Source organism: Trichechus manatus, unplaced genomic scaffold (genome assembly GCF_000243295.1).
Source record: "Trichechus manatus latirostris isolate Lorelei unplaced genomic scaffold, TriManLat1.0 scaffold00104, whole genome shotgun sequence".
NCBI lineage: Eukaryota > Metazoa > Chordata > Mammalia > Sirenia > Trichechidae > Trichechus > Trichechus manatus.
In genome coordinates, this window is record NW_004444040.1 from 1,366,302 (window position 1) to 1,382,161 (window position 15,860).

A 15,860-nucleotide genomic window follows, 5' to 3' on the forward strand; every position below is an offset into this window, starting at 1 on the left:
TTTTCCAAGGCTGTAATCTTTATGGAAGCAGACTGCCACATATTTTCTTGCAGCGTGGCTGGTGGGTTTCAACCTCCGACCTTTCAGTTAGCACCCCAGTGCTTAACCACTGCACCTCTAAGCTCCTTTCCCCAGCACCAGCGTGTGTTAACAGCTTCTGTTATGGACTGAATTACGTCCCCTCAAAATGTGTTATAAATCCTAACCTCTATGCCTGTGGTTATAATCCTGTTTGGGAATTGGTTGTCTTTGTTATGTTAGTAAAGTAGGGTTAGTTTATGGTGTATCTTGAGTCAATTGAGATATATTAGGACAAACAAGCAAGCAGAGACGGGGAAGACATGTCAAGCCACCTGAAGATTGCCTAGGAGCAGAAGCTCAGAGACATGGACTTCCTCCAGAGCCGACAGAGAGAGAGAGCTGGCACCCTGAATTTGGACTTTTAGCCTCCTAAACTGAGAAAATAAATTTGTTAAAGCCTTCCACTTGCGGCATTTCTGTTATAGCAGCACTAGATAACTAAGACAGCTTCCTTTCATTTGCATTTTGTAGATCACTAACAAGGATCAACACTTTTCCAGTCTGCTATTTTTAACTCCTTTTGTGTGAGGTTATCTGTCTCTTGCCAAGGTAAATAAATTCTCAATCGTAAGTATGAAAAGTTAATGCAAAACATTTGCATCCCTTTCTTCCTCTTCTCCTTCAAAATTCTAATTGGTCTCTGTTACCTTATTCCCTGCCCACTCCGACCCCACTGCTGATGCTCTTTGTAGGGTCTCAAACCTAGGGTCAGGACCACTTGTCAAATCCCAAACTGCTTACCCATCTTGCCTTCCCTAACTTCCTTAGGGAATTTGGCACCAAATCTCCCCTCAATGGAGCTCTTCTCCCTTAGCTCCTCTACTGCCTCCCCCCAAAATTTGGTCTCTTTGCTCCCATTGCACATGATACCTATTAAATAATGAGTTTCTGAATCTTTCACTTGGCTTGGGAGCTTATTTAGTTCCAACCACTTATTAAGTGTCTACTATGTGCCAAGAATTGTACAAGACAAGGTGTCTATGTCCAGGTGTAGGTGAACACTGAATGTAGAAATGAATGCGTGAGATTGGAAGATGTAAGTAAGGATATCTAGCCTGATCCAAAATTCCATATAAAATGCTGACAATTTCAATTCAGCCTTTGATTTTTCCCAACTCCAAAGAACTGCTGACAACAGGGGATCCCTCCAATATCTTTGTTAAGCACATATATGTTCTGGTGAGTGTGGAAATGGGCGTGTAAGACAGCAGGAAGGACACATTCAATGGTTTTAAATAGTGAGGGGCCAAAGCCCCAGGCCTGGGGAGAGCCCAGAAGAAGCCTCCCACCTCTAAGATTGTGGTGTGGGAGATCCATTCCCTTACACAGGAAGATGTCATTCCATTCTTCCATGCCTTTATTGGTGACAGCAACGAACAAGAACAACACTTGGCATAGCAGACACCCTGGCCCAGCACCTGGGGTGGCAGGCAGGCCCTGCAAGGCCGCTGACAAATCCAGCCCAAATTCCAGTCTACCCAAGCCATGTCCCTGAATCGGCAGGAGGCCGTCCGTCCAGTTTGTATGTGTGGATCAGTCTGTCTGAGTGTCTGAGCCGCTGCCTGCAAGGCCCCCCCATCCTTGGCACAGGGTAGGGGCCATTGGGAATACAGCGTGGCATCCCCCGGTGTACCACCGGACCCCGGTGCTGACCATGGGGGACAGGGACAGGGATTGGAGGTGGCAGAGGACCAGGCACAAAGTTCACTCCAGGGCCACATCCTACAAAAGAACCAGTTATCAGAGCAGGCTTCCAGCCAGTTTCCCTGGGCTTCAGTTCCCCATCTATACAATGAGGACACCACTTCCCCTATTCCAAACCAAGATACTGTGAGGATCAATGAGCTGATTAATGAATCTACAGATACTGTTCCAGACCCAGAAGACTGCTGTGACCAAGCCCAATCCTGGAGGCACAAGGGACTACACATCTCTCAGCCTACCTGGACACAGGAGACTGGGCTCGGGGGAAGTATAAGGGGAAACTAGGAGAGGCGTGAGGAGAGGCTTCAGAAGTACCTACCTAAGTGGGGTGGCATCGAAAAGTCCTCCACTGGATTATAATTGAAGAATTCATGGGGTGGGAAGGGCTGGCCTGGGAAAAAAGGGGCATCCTGGGGCAGTGGTGGGAACAAGGGAGGCGGCGAAGGCTGAGGAAGAGGGTAGGGAAAGGGCATGGGAGGGGGCAAAGGAGAGGGCAGGGGTGGGCGCAGCTGCTCCCTGAAGTCTGGGGGCTGCCTGTGGATTCCCTGGAACGGATGATCCATCTCTGGCCAGTCCTCAATCCATGGTTCTAGGAACAGGATGGTTGTTTCAGGTAGGCCTGGGAAGCCAGGCTGCCCTGAACTCTGGCCATCATACTGCCAAACCTCTTGGAGAACAGAGCCACTGCGTGGCAGCATCCTCTCCTTTCTGTTTTCTTTTTCTCCTCTCATTTCAGGCCAAGCCCAAGGTGTGTTCCTCCTTTCTTGCCTCTCTGAAAGATCAGTGGATCTACCTTTGTTCTGACCTCATGCTTCCCTTCACAGCCTGCTCCCTGCTTTCCCATCTCATGTATCTTTAGCTTTAGTCCTTTCCCAGCTTCTCCCCACAGGTCAATACATAAGCTTAATGCCTGTCTCTTAAAAATTAAAAGATCCTGTCACTCCATCTCCCACTAGTCAGTATCGCCTTTTCCTTCTAAACTTCCACAAAGTACATTTTGCCCAGCTTCCATTCCCTCACTGCCTCTTTTAACCCTTCTCCACTCCCTCAACACTTCCTACTAAATTACCCACTACTAACAAGTTTAATAAATTTCTTTCCTGCCAACAGTCACGTGGTATGGTCAATAGTCTCCACCCTCTCTTAAAATGCCTCCGCTATTATCTCCTTTTGTCTTCTGTGTTGGCCCCTCTTCCCTTCCAATTCCCAGTTGTGACCAATGTTCTGCTCTCTCCTTCACAGCTCACAATGGAGCCTTCAGCTTCAATCGCTCTGCACAATACTGTGGACTCCAAATCTGTCTCCAACTCCGTATTTCCACAGCACCTGAGACAGACCTGTACTAACCAAACTCACCAACTCATCCTCCCACCTGAAATGAACTCTTCCTGCTGACATCCCTATTTCTGCAGCTCAAAGCTTCAGTTCAAAACTGGATTTAGAAGACCTGAATCATCACAAACTAGCCTTATAACCTTCAGAGCACCCCTTTCCTTTGCCAGGGATCAGTTCTCTCATCTAAAAAACAAGAATATTGAACGATTATATAATCAAAGTCCTAATCCACCTCTCCAATGCTCCTACTCCTGGCCACCAAATCCTAGAGTGTGTACCTCTGTGATGCTCCTGGCCTCTGTGGCCCTCACACCCTCTGCTTATCCTGTAGGTACTATGTACAGAGAAACTATGCTAGGCATGGGGGTGAGGGGATCAACAACTAAAACAGGAACCTTGTCCTTTAGACCTTATCCAGGGGAGAAGCAGACATGGAAACAATCAGTCACGATGTGCCTTTTGTGAGCACGCAGGGACTAAGGCTGGCAAGGAAACAGGTTTTCTACAGCAGATAGCATTATAACTGAGATGTAATGGGCAGCTACGCCCCAAAACGAGGAGGCGGTGTGAGATGGGGTGGGGCCCAGCATTCCAGACTCAGAAGCCTCAACCAACGACCCAGAGATGGGGCCAGAGAACAGTTGCACCAAGCTGCAATCAGCTATACTGGGACCCTGAAGCTGAGCTGGGGAGTCTCTGGAATGTTGTCCATTCAGCTCGCCCCCATCAGACTGATAGTCTCAAAGCACCCATAGCATAGGTCATGTTACTTCTCTGCTCAACAGCCTTCCAGCTGACTACCCCCCTCCCCATACACTGCCTCCCTCCCCCACAGCTGAGGGGTTTCCTTGCTTCTGCCACACATTACCTCAATTACCTGCATTCACTTCTGTGTTGCCACCCCAACACCCGTGCCTAGCCAGAAGTGCTCCTCTTTCTTTCCTGCTCATCCATAAAGCAGAGGTCCTTTGACACACTGGCCCATGTGATCAACTCTTGTACGCGCTCATTCACATACACAGAAGCAACTACATGGCAGATCATAGAGAATGGAACTCAGACTGGATCTAACCTTCCCCAGGAGTTGAGAAAAGAGCACTCAGTGGCTGCAACACTCCTTCCAGGGGCCCCTACTCCCCATGAGAGTAACTCAGGATCTCTGTTCTGTTCCAGTTTTGAGTCCTGCACTCTTGGGGCCCTCTCTGCAGCACTACCCTCCCCCTTTGTGGCAAGGCTCACCAGAGGGACGGTCCCGCTTGGGTAGCTCCACACCCCAGGCATCAGCCACGTGGGTCAGAAGCAGGTGTGAGAGGTGGCGGTGGGCATGCTGGTCCCAGTGGACACCATCCCGGTGACGGTGCCGTACTGCATGCCGGAAATGAAAGTGGAGGTCCAGGACGTCGAAGCAGTGGTCCCCGGCCAGTGTGGCACTGTAGAAGTTCCCTTCAACTACATCCCGCCGCAGAGAGCCTGCCAAGGGCTGGAGCTGAGTGAGGAAGTGTGGCGTCTAAGAGCAGAATGAAGCAGCGTCGGGAGGGAGGGTCCCCTACCTATCAGCCAGCTGCCCCCTCCCAAGGCCCTGGTCACTTGCCTCCGGCAGGAGGAAGCCCCCAGTGACACGCTCCCCCAGAGGCATCGCCATGTTCCACACCAGCAGGCAGGAGTCTGGCAACACCTGGTCCATGCGCACGAACACCCGCTCCAGGTTCTCCCGGTAGCTCTCCATGGAGCAGCGGCCGTACCTGTGGGGCAGCACGTAGGATGGGCAAAAGCACAGGGGTGGGCAGCCTTGAAGCCACACCTCCACTTTCCCACCCTCCCCAGGTATCTCCCACCTCTTCTGTCCCCCAACCTGGAGAGATCCCAGAGGCAGGAGTTGATGATCACCAGGTCCGGGGTAGGCCCATATGCCAGCTCCTCCAGGACGTCCTCCAGGTACTCAGAGTAAACACGGGTGAGGAAGTAGAAGCGCACAAGATGGTGGCCAGAACCCGAGCAGAACTGGCGGACCTCGCGGTACTGTGTTCCATTGTGCAGCTCACCCAGCTGGCCCCCAGCCACCAGCTGGTCCTGTTCAAAGCTGAGCTCCCCCTGCCCGCCCCCCAACCCAGCTGGTCAGACCCATGCCAGGGAGGAGGACCCTGCCAGGCTAGGGTCTGTGCCCTCCCACCACTGGCATGGCCACCAAGCTTCCCTCACCTTGGCTTTCAGCTGGGCTGCTGTGAGCAATGAGTCTTTCTGGAGCAGCAGCACCAGGTCCTTATACACAGCCCGCTGGACTGCAGGAAGACAGAGATCACAGACTGAGGCAGGCCCCAGTCTACTACAGCTCCTCCAAGTCCAGGCCTCCCATCCTCCCAGGACTGCGGCTACCTAATCCCAGCTCTGCGGAGTGTTTACATGCAGGTAGAAGAAAAGGTGAAATTAAAAAGTCGTGCACTGTCTCTGTTCTCTTCCAACTCTGCTTCACCTCACCCTCTATGTAGTATACGGTGACCCGAGATCACCTGGCAGAAGTCAGCCAAATCACCAGGGAGACAGACAACACAATCCACTGCTCCCACAAGGGAAGTGATGGGGCACCGACAGCTTGGGAGAGAAATGCAGAGCAAGAATGGGGTAAAAAGTGCACAGGCTACATTTGTCAGGACACCTGTGAACAGCGTACAGAGCCAGAAAAAGAATAAAAAGCCTACTAGACTGTGACAGGTTAGGGGATGAAGAAAAACTTTGAAATGAAAATGAAAAGGTCCAGACATAGACAGTGAACACGCCGCAGATGCATGGCTGGGAAGGGTGATCCTAGAGGGGCACTCACTGGAGTCCCCCAAGATGACGACGAACTTGTTGTGTAGCAGCTGCTGGACTTCCGAGGCCTGGAGATGGACCATGGCGCTTGGCAGCGGGCGGCGAGGCTCCTCGTTCTCCAGACAGAAGACCATGCCGCTGCCGACAACGACGGGCTGCAGGAAGAGGCCACTAAGCCGCGTAAGTGTTCGGGCTCAGGACAGGGTGGCCCCAGGGCCCGCTCTGGATAAAGAAGACCTGCACGGGCCCCTCCCGGGCTGCCCAGAGCTACAGAGGGGATGTGGTGGCGGCAGTGTGGGGCCCATGACGGTGCTGGCGTTGTCTACACTTGGCACGGAGACAAGGGGTCGCCAGGCGGCGCCTCCCCGAGACTGAGGCGCTTCCCGCGCGGCGCCGCCCTGCGCCCGGCCACGTGCCCGCCACCAGCTCGCGCATGCGCGCGCCCGAAGGCGCCAATTACCGAGTCCCGGGGCTCCGCACCAGTCACAGGCGACCGGGGCAGGCCGACGCGCTTCGCGCCTTGCCGGGCTCCTGACTAAGCCTCATGTCCCTGCGCCCCGGGAGGCCAGTCGGTTCTGCAAAGCCCCCGCCCCGCGGAGCCCGTGCGTCCCGATTAGCCGTCGGTGCGCAGCCTGTTGCCTAGCGCTCTCCATGCATGCGTCGCGGCGGCCCCGACGGCGCCTCGGGCTTCAGACCGCGGACCCCGAGCGGCAGCGCTCACAGCTCCCACTTCCGGTCACCCATGTCCCTCCCGGCGCGACCCCCAACGCCCGATGGGACGGGGCGATGACAGCAATGGCCGTCGCGTGGGGGAGGGGCCGAGGCCAGGCCCACCCGGGCGGGCTAGAGGCCCTGGATGCGGGCTGGGGGCGCGGCGGCGCCGAGCGCGGCTGCCCACAGTGTTAATGGCGGCTACGGCGACATCGACACGTGAATCGGTCGGGCGGAAGCGGAAGCGCCGGCTGAGGGCCTGCGCCAGGTGAGCGTCCCTTCGGCGCTGCCCAGCCATCTCCTGCACCAGTCATGGACTGCTACACGGCGAACTGGAACCCGCTCGGGGACTCTGCCTTTTACCGGTGAGCCGCCCCGTCCGCCCACAAGCCGGCTTACCCCTGTCGCCCGCCGGCTTGAGTCTCCGGGCGAAGCCGGCGGGGCGCGCCCCCGTCACTGCAGGCGCTGGGGGCCGCACCACGCCGGCTGTCCCCACGGCTGCTGGGATCCCGGCACTCGCAGAACGCAAAGACTCCTTAATGGGTTAGGAGCCGGACTTCCCTCAAGGAAAATGAGGCAAGCGCGATAGTCACACAAGTAGGGGCAGAGCCCAGTACTGAAGCCCAGGTCTTTCAGCCTCCGGAAGGATGCTCAGATCACGTTGAGGCTGGCCGCCCACGGGTGACAGCGAGTGCCCAGTCTCCTGCGGGAAGTGCTGTTGAATTCAGACCACAGGAGCTCTCCGAGGGGCGGGAGCGCACAGCGGGCGGGATGGCACTACTGACCAAGGTTGAGAAAAAGGAGCAAGTCGTGAGTGAATCCAGGCATAGCGTGAGTGAAGATCCTCGGCCAGGGGCAGCCCTTCCGTGAGTGTCTAAGAGTCTTAAACCATGGATTCTTTGAAAGTGTAGACCGATCTCATCGTTACCCTGATTAGGATTGTTTAATGGCTTCCCTTCTTTGTAGGATAAAGTACAGACTCCTTGTGGAACATCTATAAGTCGGCCCCTATTTGTCTCTCCAACCTCATCTGCCCCTCTCCTACCGACAGAATAGTTTGTGTTCCAGTTGCATGGAATTACAAGGCCCCAGTACGTCATGAGGAGCCCAAGTGGCACAGTGGTTAAGAGCTTGGGCTGTTAACCAAAAGGTTGGCAGTTCGAATCCCCCAGCCACTGCTTGGAAACCCTGTTGGGGCAATTTTACTCTGTTCTTTGAGGTTGCTATGAATCAGAATCGACTCCAGGGCATCAGCTTTTGGAACACATCATGTTTCATGGCTCCCTACGTTTGCACCAGCCTGCAGTTCCCTCTGCCATTTCCTTCTTTATCTTGCTGGAGAAGTCTTGCTCATCCTTCAGGATTTAGTTAAGGGACTGTTCCTGAGACCTTCCTTGATTCTCCCCAGTAGAGTCCACTGACTCCTTTGAGCCTCACAGGGCCCAGTGCTCTGGTGTGTTATGTATGGCACCAAAACCAAAAACCAAACCTGTTGTCAACTCATAACGACCCTATAGGACAGAGTACAACTGTGCCATAGGGTTTCCAAGGCTGTAATCTTTACTGGAGCAGACTGCTACATCTTTGTCCTGCAGAGTGACCTCTGGGTTCAAACCACCGACCTTTTTATTAGTAGCTGAGCGCTTAACCACTGCACCACCGGGACTCCTATGAATGGCACAGTAGGGCAATTTTTTGTATCACTATAGGTTTCTTTTCCTAAATCAAGCTCCTTGAGGGCTGTGACCAGTGCATATCTAGAACAGTGACTGCTATTTTCTCTCTTTCCACTGACTACTCCAGTCTCACCACACCATTCTCAGTGACGTCCACTGCTTGGCTTCCTGGAACGCTGGACAGAGATGAGTCCCCTTTTCCTAGAAATTGTATTTGACCTTTTATTATGAAAAATTTCAAATGTGCAGCATAGTACAGGAGAGTACAGGATAGTAAAGTGAATACCGTATAGCCATCATCTAAACCAAAAAAACCAAACCCTTTACCATCGAGTTGATTCTGACTCATTGTGACCCTATAGGACAGAGTAGAACTGCATTGTGGAAATCTCCAAAGAGTGCCTGGTAGATTTGAACTGCTGACCTTTTAACCACTGTGCTATCATTTAGGTGTGATAATTATGTTGCTATATTTGCTTTAACTGTTTTGGAAGTTTTAGGGAAAAAAATTATTTAAAAAAACAAATATATACAAATGTAGTGAAAGTAATATAGTGAATATCCGTATACCCACTACCTAGTTTCAACAGCCATCAGCATTTTGCCATTCTTTTTCTGTCTTTTCTCCCACTTCCAACACACATGCACAAGTGCATATACACACACACACAGATACACTTTTTTTGACTATTTTAAAACAAACCTAGACATAGTATCATTTTAATCATAAATACTTTTTCTGCTGTATTTTAAAGTCAATTACAGACATAACTTTAATGTGCATCACTTTAAAAAAAATGACAGTTTCCTCCAAAACTACAATGCCATTTCATAACAAAATTAGCATTTAGGGTTATCAAACAACTAGTCCACATTAAAATTTCTCCAGTTGTCTTCAGCATGTGTTTTTATAGCTGGTTTGTTCAAATCAAGACCCAAAGTTGTTTGCTTACCTCTCCTAGTTAAGTCTGTTGTAAACTGGAATATTAGTACTATCACCACCTACCTTTTGTTTTCATAACATTGACTTGAAGAGACCAAACCACTTTCTGGACTTTTCCCCTTGCTTCCTCGTGGTGCCTTTGCCTCTATTCTTTGTCTATTTTTCTGTATCATGGCTTGTATTTTTTTGAACTGGATATAAGATCTAAAGACTTGGTTAGATTCAGATTAAACGTATTTTGGCTGAGATGCTTTGTAGGTGATGTTGTGTTGTTCGTGCTTCATCACATCTGGAGGCATCATTATATCTAGTTGTCCCACTATTCGGAAAGCTGAGATTGACCAGTGGGTTCCACTGGTGGTGGCCACATCTCTCCCTTATAAAGTCATATTTTCCCACCTTGTGACAAGCAAGTAACCTGTGGAACACCATGTTGGGTATATCAGCCTGAGTCTAATTAGGAGAGAAAAACCACACAGTGATTTAAGCAGGGAAGTTTAATACAAAGAAGTACTAAGTGATGGCAAAAGAATAACTGTAAGATATAAGAAAACTCTATGTGGTACCCTACAGCTGAGGGAGAGTATCCAAGGAAGGACAAATTTGGAAGGGCAGTTCGCTTCCCAAGGCTGGGGTTCAGACCTTGTTGCAGAAGGTGTAGCGCAGAGAAGTTTGCTAGTTTACCTGAGTCAGAGTCACTGGGCAAGCAGTAAGCAGCCCTCCCAGGCACAGATGGAACACAGGTGAGCCATAGCTGGTGGCCAGGCATGTGAGCTTGCAGAGAGATTGGGGGCACCAGTGCAAGCAGGAACCCGGCAGCGTGCAGTATCCATGTCAGAAGGGCAGTGGCATTGAGAGGACTGTGGGAGATAAACCCCTGGCGGAGCATGAGGGAGAGACAGGCAAGCAAGAGGGAGTCAAGGTGCTAATACAGGCAGGAGGCCTGGAGCACGAAGTGTCCTTATGGAGGGAGCCTCAGAAAAATGTACGCCAATCCTGGGCAAGGCTGTGAGGTCCCCTTGGATGGCATGTTCTGGGTGTGTTGTTGGGGCAAAGCACTACCAGATGTCCTCATATCCATACTGCTGAATGGCAGACTGACAGTGCAGCTGCTGGAAGTAGCAGGAGAGCTCCTTCCTCCTGCAGTGTCACTCCAGTGCCTTCTACGGAGAACCTTTAATATTGTGCTTACTATAGAGCATTATGTTAGCTGCCGTCAGGTCAGCCCCTGACTCATGGTGACCCCACGCATGACAGAATGAACCTTGCCCCAGTCCTGTGCCACCTCCGTGATTGGTTGCGAATCCGACCCTTGTGATCCATAGGGTTTTCACTGACTTATTTTCAGAAGTAGATCGCCGGGCCTTTCTTCCTAATCCATTTAGTCTGGAAGCTCCACTGAAATGTATTCAGCATTAGAGCAACGTGCAAGCCTCCACTGACAGATGGGTGGTGGCTGCACGTGAGATGCTTTGGCCAGGAATCAAACCCTGGTCTTCCACACAGAAGGCAAGATTCTACCACTGAACCATCCATAAAACTAGTAGAGCATAGAATATAAAAGGGTGAATTTGGAGCTGAGAGGCAATAAATTGATAGCTGGTACAGTCCACCCTTTGGCTATTCAGTTTCCACATGCAGCCTTCTACATGCTTTTGAACTCCTTTACACCAACAAAACAACTCTTTTTTTTTTTAATTGTAGTTTAAATGAACGTTTATAGAGCAAACTAGCTTCTCATTGAACAATTAATATACATATTGTTTTGTGACATTGGTTGCTGACCCCATGACATGTCAACACTCTCCCCTTCTCGACCTTAGGTTCTCCATTAGCGGCTTTCCTGTCCCCTCCTACCTTCTTGTCCTTGCCCCTGGGGTGGTGTGTCTATTATGTCTTGTTTTGTTTTACGGGCCTGTCTAATCTTTGGCTGAAGGGTGAACCTCAGGAGTGACTTCCTTCCTGAGCTAAAAGGGTGTCCGGGGGCACCTTGGGGTTTCTTCAGTCTCTGTCAGACCAGTAATTCTGTTTTTTTTGTGTGTGAAAAAACTACTCTGTTTTTGCTTAACAAGATAAATGCTATCTGTCTTTTAAGTGAAGAACTATGCTTTCCCAAAATAAAAAGACATATAGTCTCAGCAATCATTGTATCCATCCACAGTCCCACTGAATATTCTGTTCAGTGATTCAAAATAGGTAATATTCTGTTACCTAATGACTAGATTGGAAATCCTGGTGGCATAGTAGTTAGAAGCTATGGCTGGTAACCAAAAGATCAGCAGTTTGAATCCACCAGGCGCTCCTTGGAAACTCTTTGGGGCAGTTCTACTCTGTCCTATAGGGTCGCTACGAGTCAGAATCGACTCAACGGCAATGGGTTTTATTTTTTGGTTTTAATGACTAAATTGTAAAGTTAATCTCGAGTAATTTCTGTATAAAATAAAAATAGGAAGGAGAGACAAGATAATGGTTAGTACACACAAATAAATGCATGCATATAACAAGCTTAGAGAAACTATGCAAGACTACTGTAGTTTTCATTTCTGTAGTTGGTCATGAGGTCACAGTTGATATCTTTGGCTTCCTTCTTCAACTGCCCATTCCATATTTCCCTTGCCCTCAGCCAGAACCTCCACTGGTCTGGGTTCTTTACCTGGTGGAATGACCCAAACCTTCATTCTTCAGTTATCCTACTTTTTTTAGTTGCTGTAGTTTTTCATTAACCTTTACTGTTAGGCATGGAAGTGCTAAGAGGTGCCCCCCAGAGAATCCCTTGACATAGTCCTTTTTGTCTCCATTATGTGGCAGGAACTCAGTTTCCCCCTGGTAACCAGGATTAATCACTTCAGCCAGTAGATTAATTCCATTTTTTAATGCCTGTTGGTTCCGTGACATAAGGAGCCCAAAATGGTAAGGTGGCATAATTCATTGGAACCACTATTGTGTCCTCTGGTGGAAGCATTCTCTCTTGGAGACTAAGCTGTCTGAATCAGCACAGTTACCAGGGGGACTGGAAGCAGCATTTCTCTAAGAGAATTACTAGGCATAACAGTGAGAGGAGCCACTTCAACTTCCACCCCTTGGTTCTGAGTCCCATGTATTCTGACTGTGGAGGAGACAGCACCATATAATGGCCCCTGGTTCAAAGCATAAACTGCATCCTATAAGACAGAACTCCATCCTTCTAGGGTGTTGTCTCCCGGTTGACTCCATAACTGAGTCTTTAGTAGAATATCCTGTTCTTGATTTAGGCCAGCCACTTATGAATGATGGGGTGTATGGTAAGGCCAGTTGATTCCATGGTCATAAACCTGTTGATGTATTTCCTTTGCTGCGAGATGAGGCCCTTGACTATATGCAGTCCTGTGCAGAATGCCATGATGGTAGATTCTGTAAGTCCATGGATGGTGGTGTTGGCAAAAGCGTCACAGGCAGGGAAGGCAAATTCACATCCAGAATATGTATCTGTTCCAGTGAGAAGTCTTTGCCCTCTCCATGATGAATAGGTCCAGCATGATCAACTTACAGGGTAGTCCCCCCAGGAATGGTGTCAGATTGGGGGCATATCTCTGCTGTTGGCAGATTAGGCACTCGGCAGTAGTGTTGGCCATATCAGCCTTGGGGAGAGGGCTCCCTTTCCAAGACATCAACCCCAAGTGAGGTTCTCACAGGGTTTTCAAACGAAGGCTAGATTCCTCAGGCATAGGAGGGCAAGCTACTTCCACTGGTGAGGGAGGCTCAGAATTTCTTGGAGGTCCAAGATTGTTCATTTCTTTTGGGTCCAACCAAATATCCCCATTCCAAGCTTCAGGATCTTTTCTGATAAATGCCCTAATTCAGGTGAGACTGTAAATTAAACTGTTGTAATTCAGCAACCCGCACAATTAAATTTTGGGTTTGATTTTCAGCAGTATTGACTGTGCAGCTACAAGAACTAAGAGACTCTTAGGGCTGTTATGGAAGCTCTAAGGTTCTCAGACTGTGATATGAGCTGAGAGTTAACAGACTTGAGCCTGTCATTTTCTTTGTAAGTGCTGAAGTGCACTCAAAAGAATTTATCCCACTGGTAGAATTGCAAAATGGTACAGCCACTGTGGAAGAGAGTTTGGTGATTCCTCAAGAAGTTAAACATAGAATTACCACATGACCCAGAAATTTTACTCCTAGATATATACCCAAAAATATTGAAAGCAGAAACACAGATATTCATTGCAGCACTATTCACAATAGCCAAAAGGTGGAAACAATCTAAATGTCCATCAACAGATGGATAAACAAAATGTATATACATATAATGGGATATTATTCAGCCATAGAGAGAGATGAAGCCCTGATACGTTTGGATATACCTTGAAAACATTATGCTCAGTGAAATAAGTCACATAGGAAGAAATAGTGCATGATCCCACTTATATGAAATTCTAAAATAGACAAATGTATAAGACCAAAGTTTATTAGTGGTTACCAGGGTCAGGAGGCAGAGGAGAAGGGAGTGCCCCTATTCCTTTGGAGGCACTGAGCTTCTATTAAGGGTAATGGAAAAATTTGGAAATAGATAGTGATGGTGGTTACAGAACATGATGAAAGTAATTAATACCATTAACTTGTACATGTAAAAAAGTCCGAAACAGCAAATGTTTTGTTGTATATATTTTTACCACAATAAAAAAAGAGAAGACTCTCCCACACTAGAGTCCTTATAAGTCGTCATGACTACCTTAACAGTCAAGTACAGCAGCCAGTCCCACAGCACGTGTTTCCGTTGACACTTCATCACAGTCAACTACAGAGCAAAGAGCACTACACTTAAGCCCAAACACAAGACTAAACCAATCCTCAAATTGCATCTTCAGGCATCTATCTCCAGGTACCACTTTCTGTTCCAAGGTGTAGTTGCAGCCCACTGGATGACAGAGTTCACTGGTTTCCCCAGGCCAGACTGAGTCCACAGTTGCTGGACAAGCAGGAAGCAACCCTCTGGGGTACAGGTAGGGGACACAGGTGAGCTGCAGCCGGTGGCCAGGGTCATGGAGAGTGCAGAGGAAGTGGGCGTGCTGGTGTGGGCAGGAGGCCAGAATCACGAGGTATCTGCAAGGCACGGCACAGCCTGTGGCTGGGGGCACAGGGATGCAGAGGGGGTCATTGGAAGCACTGTGAAGCACAAGCAGGGTAAAGTCTGTGGCCAGGCACTTGGCACACAGAAGTAGACGTGCTGGGGTGGGCAGGAGGCAGGATCATCGTTGTTTGTCAGGAGAGCCCAAGGAAGGTGATCACCAGTGCAAGCCAGGGCAGCTGAGGGACCATGCATTCTGGGTGCATAGCTGGGCCAGAGTACCACCAGATGTCCTCAGACCCTCGCTGCCAACCAGTTTGCAACCGCTGAAAACAGCCAGAGTCCATTTTTCCTGCAGTGTCCCTCCAGCGCCCTCTACTGAGAAAATTTAACGTCGTGCTCAGTGTAACCGAGAAATACTTGAATAATGTCCATTACCACGGAGCATGTTTTGAAAGGTGAATTTGGAGCTGAGAGGCAATAAATTGTTAACTGGCACGCTGAGTCTGTGTGAATATCTATCTTCCCATCAAATTTTCATCTAATGCTTTTAGTAATAAAATGTCAAAAGAGAAGCATGTGGGTTGTAAAAAATTCAGACAGCGCAGAAGTATATAGTATAAAAATTTTAAATCCCTTTATATCCTTCCCCCTATTGACCACCCTCCCCAGAAGTAAACACTATTCCTGGCTTAGTGGAGGCCTCTGGGCCTTTTTCTATGTATTTACACACGTTCATGTGGGATTATATGTAAATATGCTTAGCAAAAACATTTAGTTTTTTTTTATTACATAAAGAGGTTCATACATTTCATACTGATCTGCAGCTTACTTTTGAAATTTAGCAATATATCGTAGAAATCGTTTTGTGCCAGTATGCACAGTCACCTCATTAATGGCCACATAATATATCCCAGAAAAGGCAATAGTTTATTTAGCCAGTCTTATTTTGATGAACATTTAAGGAAGTTTTTCTAGGGTTTTTTTTTTTTTTTAACTATTTTTAACATTGTTGCAGTACATTCATACCTGTGTGCATGTATGCAAGTAGCTTGATAAGTTAGAGTATTAGAATGAAATTGCTGGGTCAAAGGGTGTGCACATTTAAAAGATAGATAGAGCTTCATTGCCTTCCATAAGGGCCAAACCAATTTATATTTCCACTGCTCTGTATGAAGGTATTCATTTCCCACATCTTCAGCAACTGGATGTTTTAGACTTTTAAAAATTTTTGCCATTCAGATCACCAAAACATGAAAATGATTTTTTAATTCATATTTTCCTAGTCATTAGGGATGTGTTTGACTATTTGACCTTTGACTATTTTTCAGTTGTTTTGTTTCTATCGATCAGTAAAGGAGCTTTTTAAGTGTTCTCTGTATTAACCCTTTGTTGCAAATGTTACAAATCTTCACTCAGTTGGCTTTTATTTATTTTTAATACAAATTTTAAATTTTTATATAATCTTAGGTTTTTCCTTTATAATTTCTGGATTTTGTGTCTCGCTCTGGAAACTCTTTTCATATTCTTATCATTTTACAAATAATAG

At 48.3% G+C, this 15,860-nt stretch overlaps 2 protein-coding genes across 3 annotated transcripts in view; one reads left to right on the forward strand and one right to left on the reverse strand.

Moving 5' to 3' along the window:
- Positions 1 to 1,415: 1,415 nt before the first annotated feature.
- Positions 1,416 to 6,879, reverse strand: PCED1A (PC-esterase domain containing 1A). Of its 2 annotated transcripts, XM_004383012.1 has the most exons (8): positions 6,389 to 6,879; positions 5,939 to 6,083; positions 5,320 to 5,399; positions 4,973 to 5,211; positions 4,712 to 4,862; positions 4,360 to 4,606; positions 2,105 to 2,374; positions 1,416 to 1,803 (listed from the first exon to the last, which is right to left on the reverse strand). In XM_004383012.1, exons 2-8 carry the CDS (start codon positions 6,060 to 6,062, stop codon positions 1,556 to 1,558), a joined length of 1,359 nt encoding a protein of 452 aa, XP_004383069.1. In that variant the 5' UTR covers positions 6,063 to 6,083; positions 6,389 to 6,879; the 3' UTR covers positions 1,416 to 1,555. The 2 variants fall into 2 exon arrangements, with proteins under 2 accessions (XP_004383069.1, XP_004383070.1); XM_004383013.1 differs by lacking the exon at positions 6,389 to 6,879 and having other exon boundaries at positions 4,973 to 5,058; positions 5,939 to 6,077.
- Positions 6,869 to 15,860, forward strand: part of VPS16 (VPS16 core subunit of CORVET and HOPS complexes) — a 20,123-nt gene continuing 11,131 nt past the window's right edge. The window contains exon 1 of the mRNA XM_004383010.3: positions 6,869 to 7,004. Coding sequence (XP_004383067.1) covers positions 6,952 to 7,004 — 53 coding nt within the window. The 5' untranslated portion in view covers positions 6,869 to 6,951. The remainder of the gene's footprint in view (positions 7,005 to 15,860) is intronic.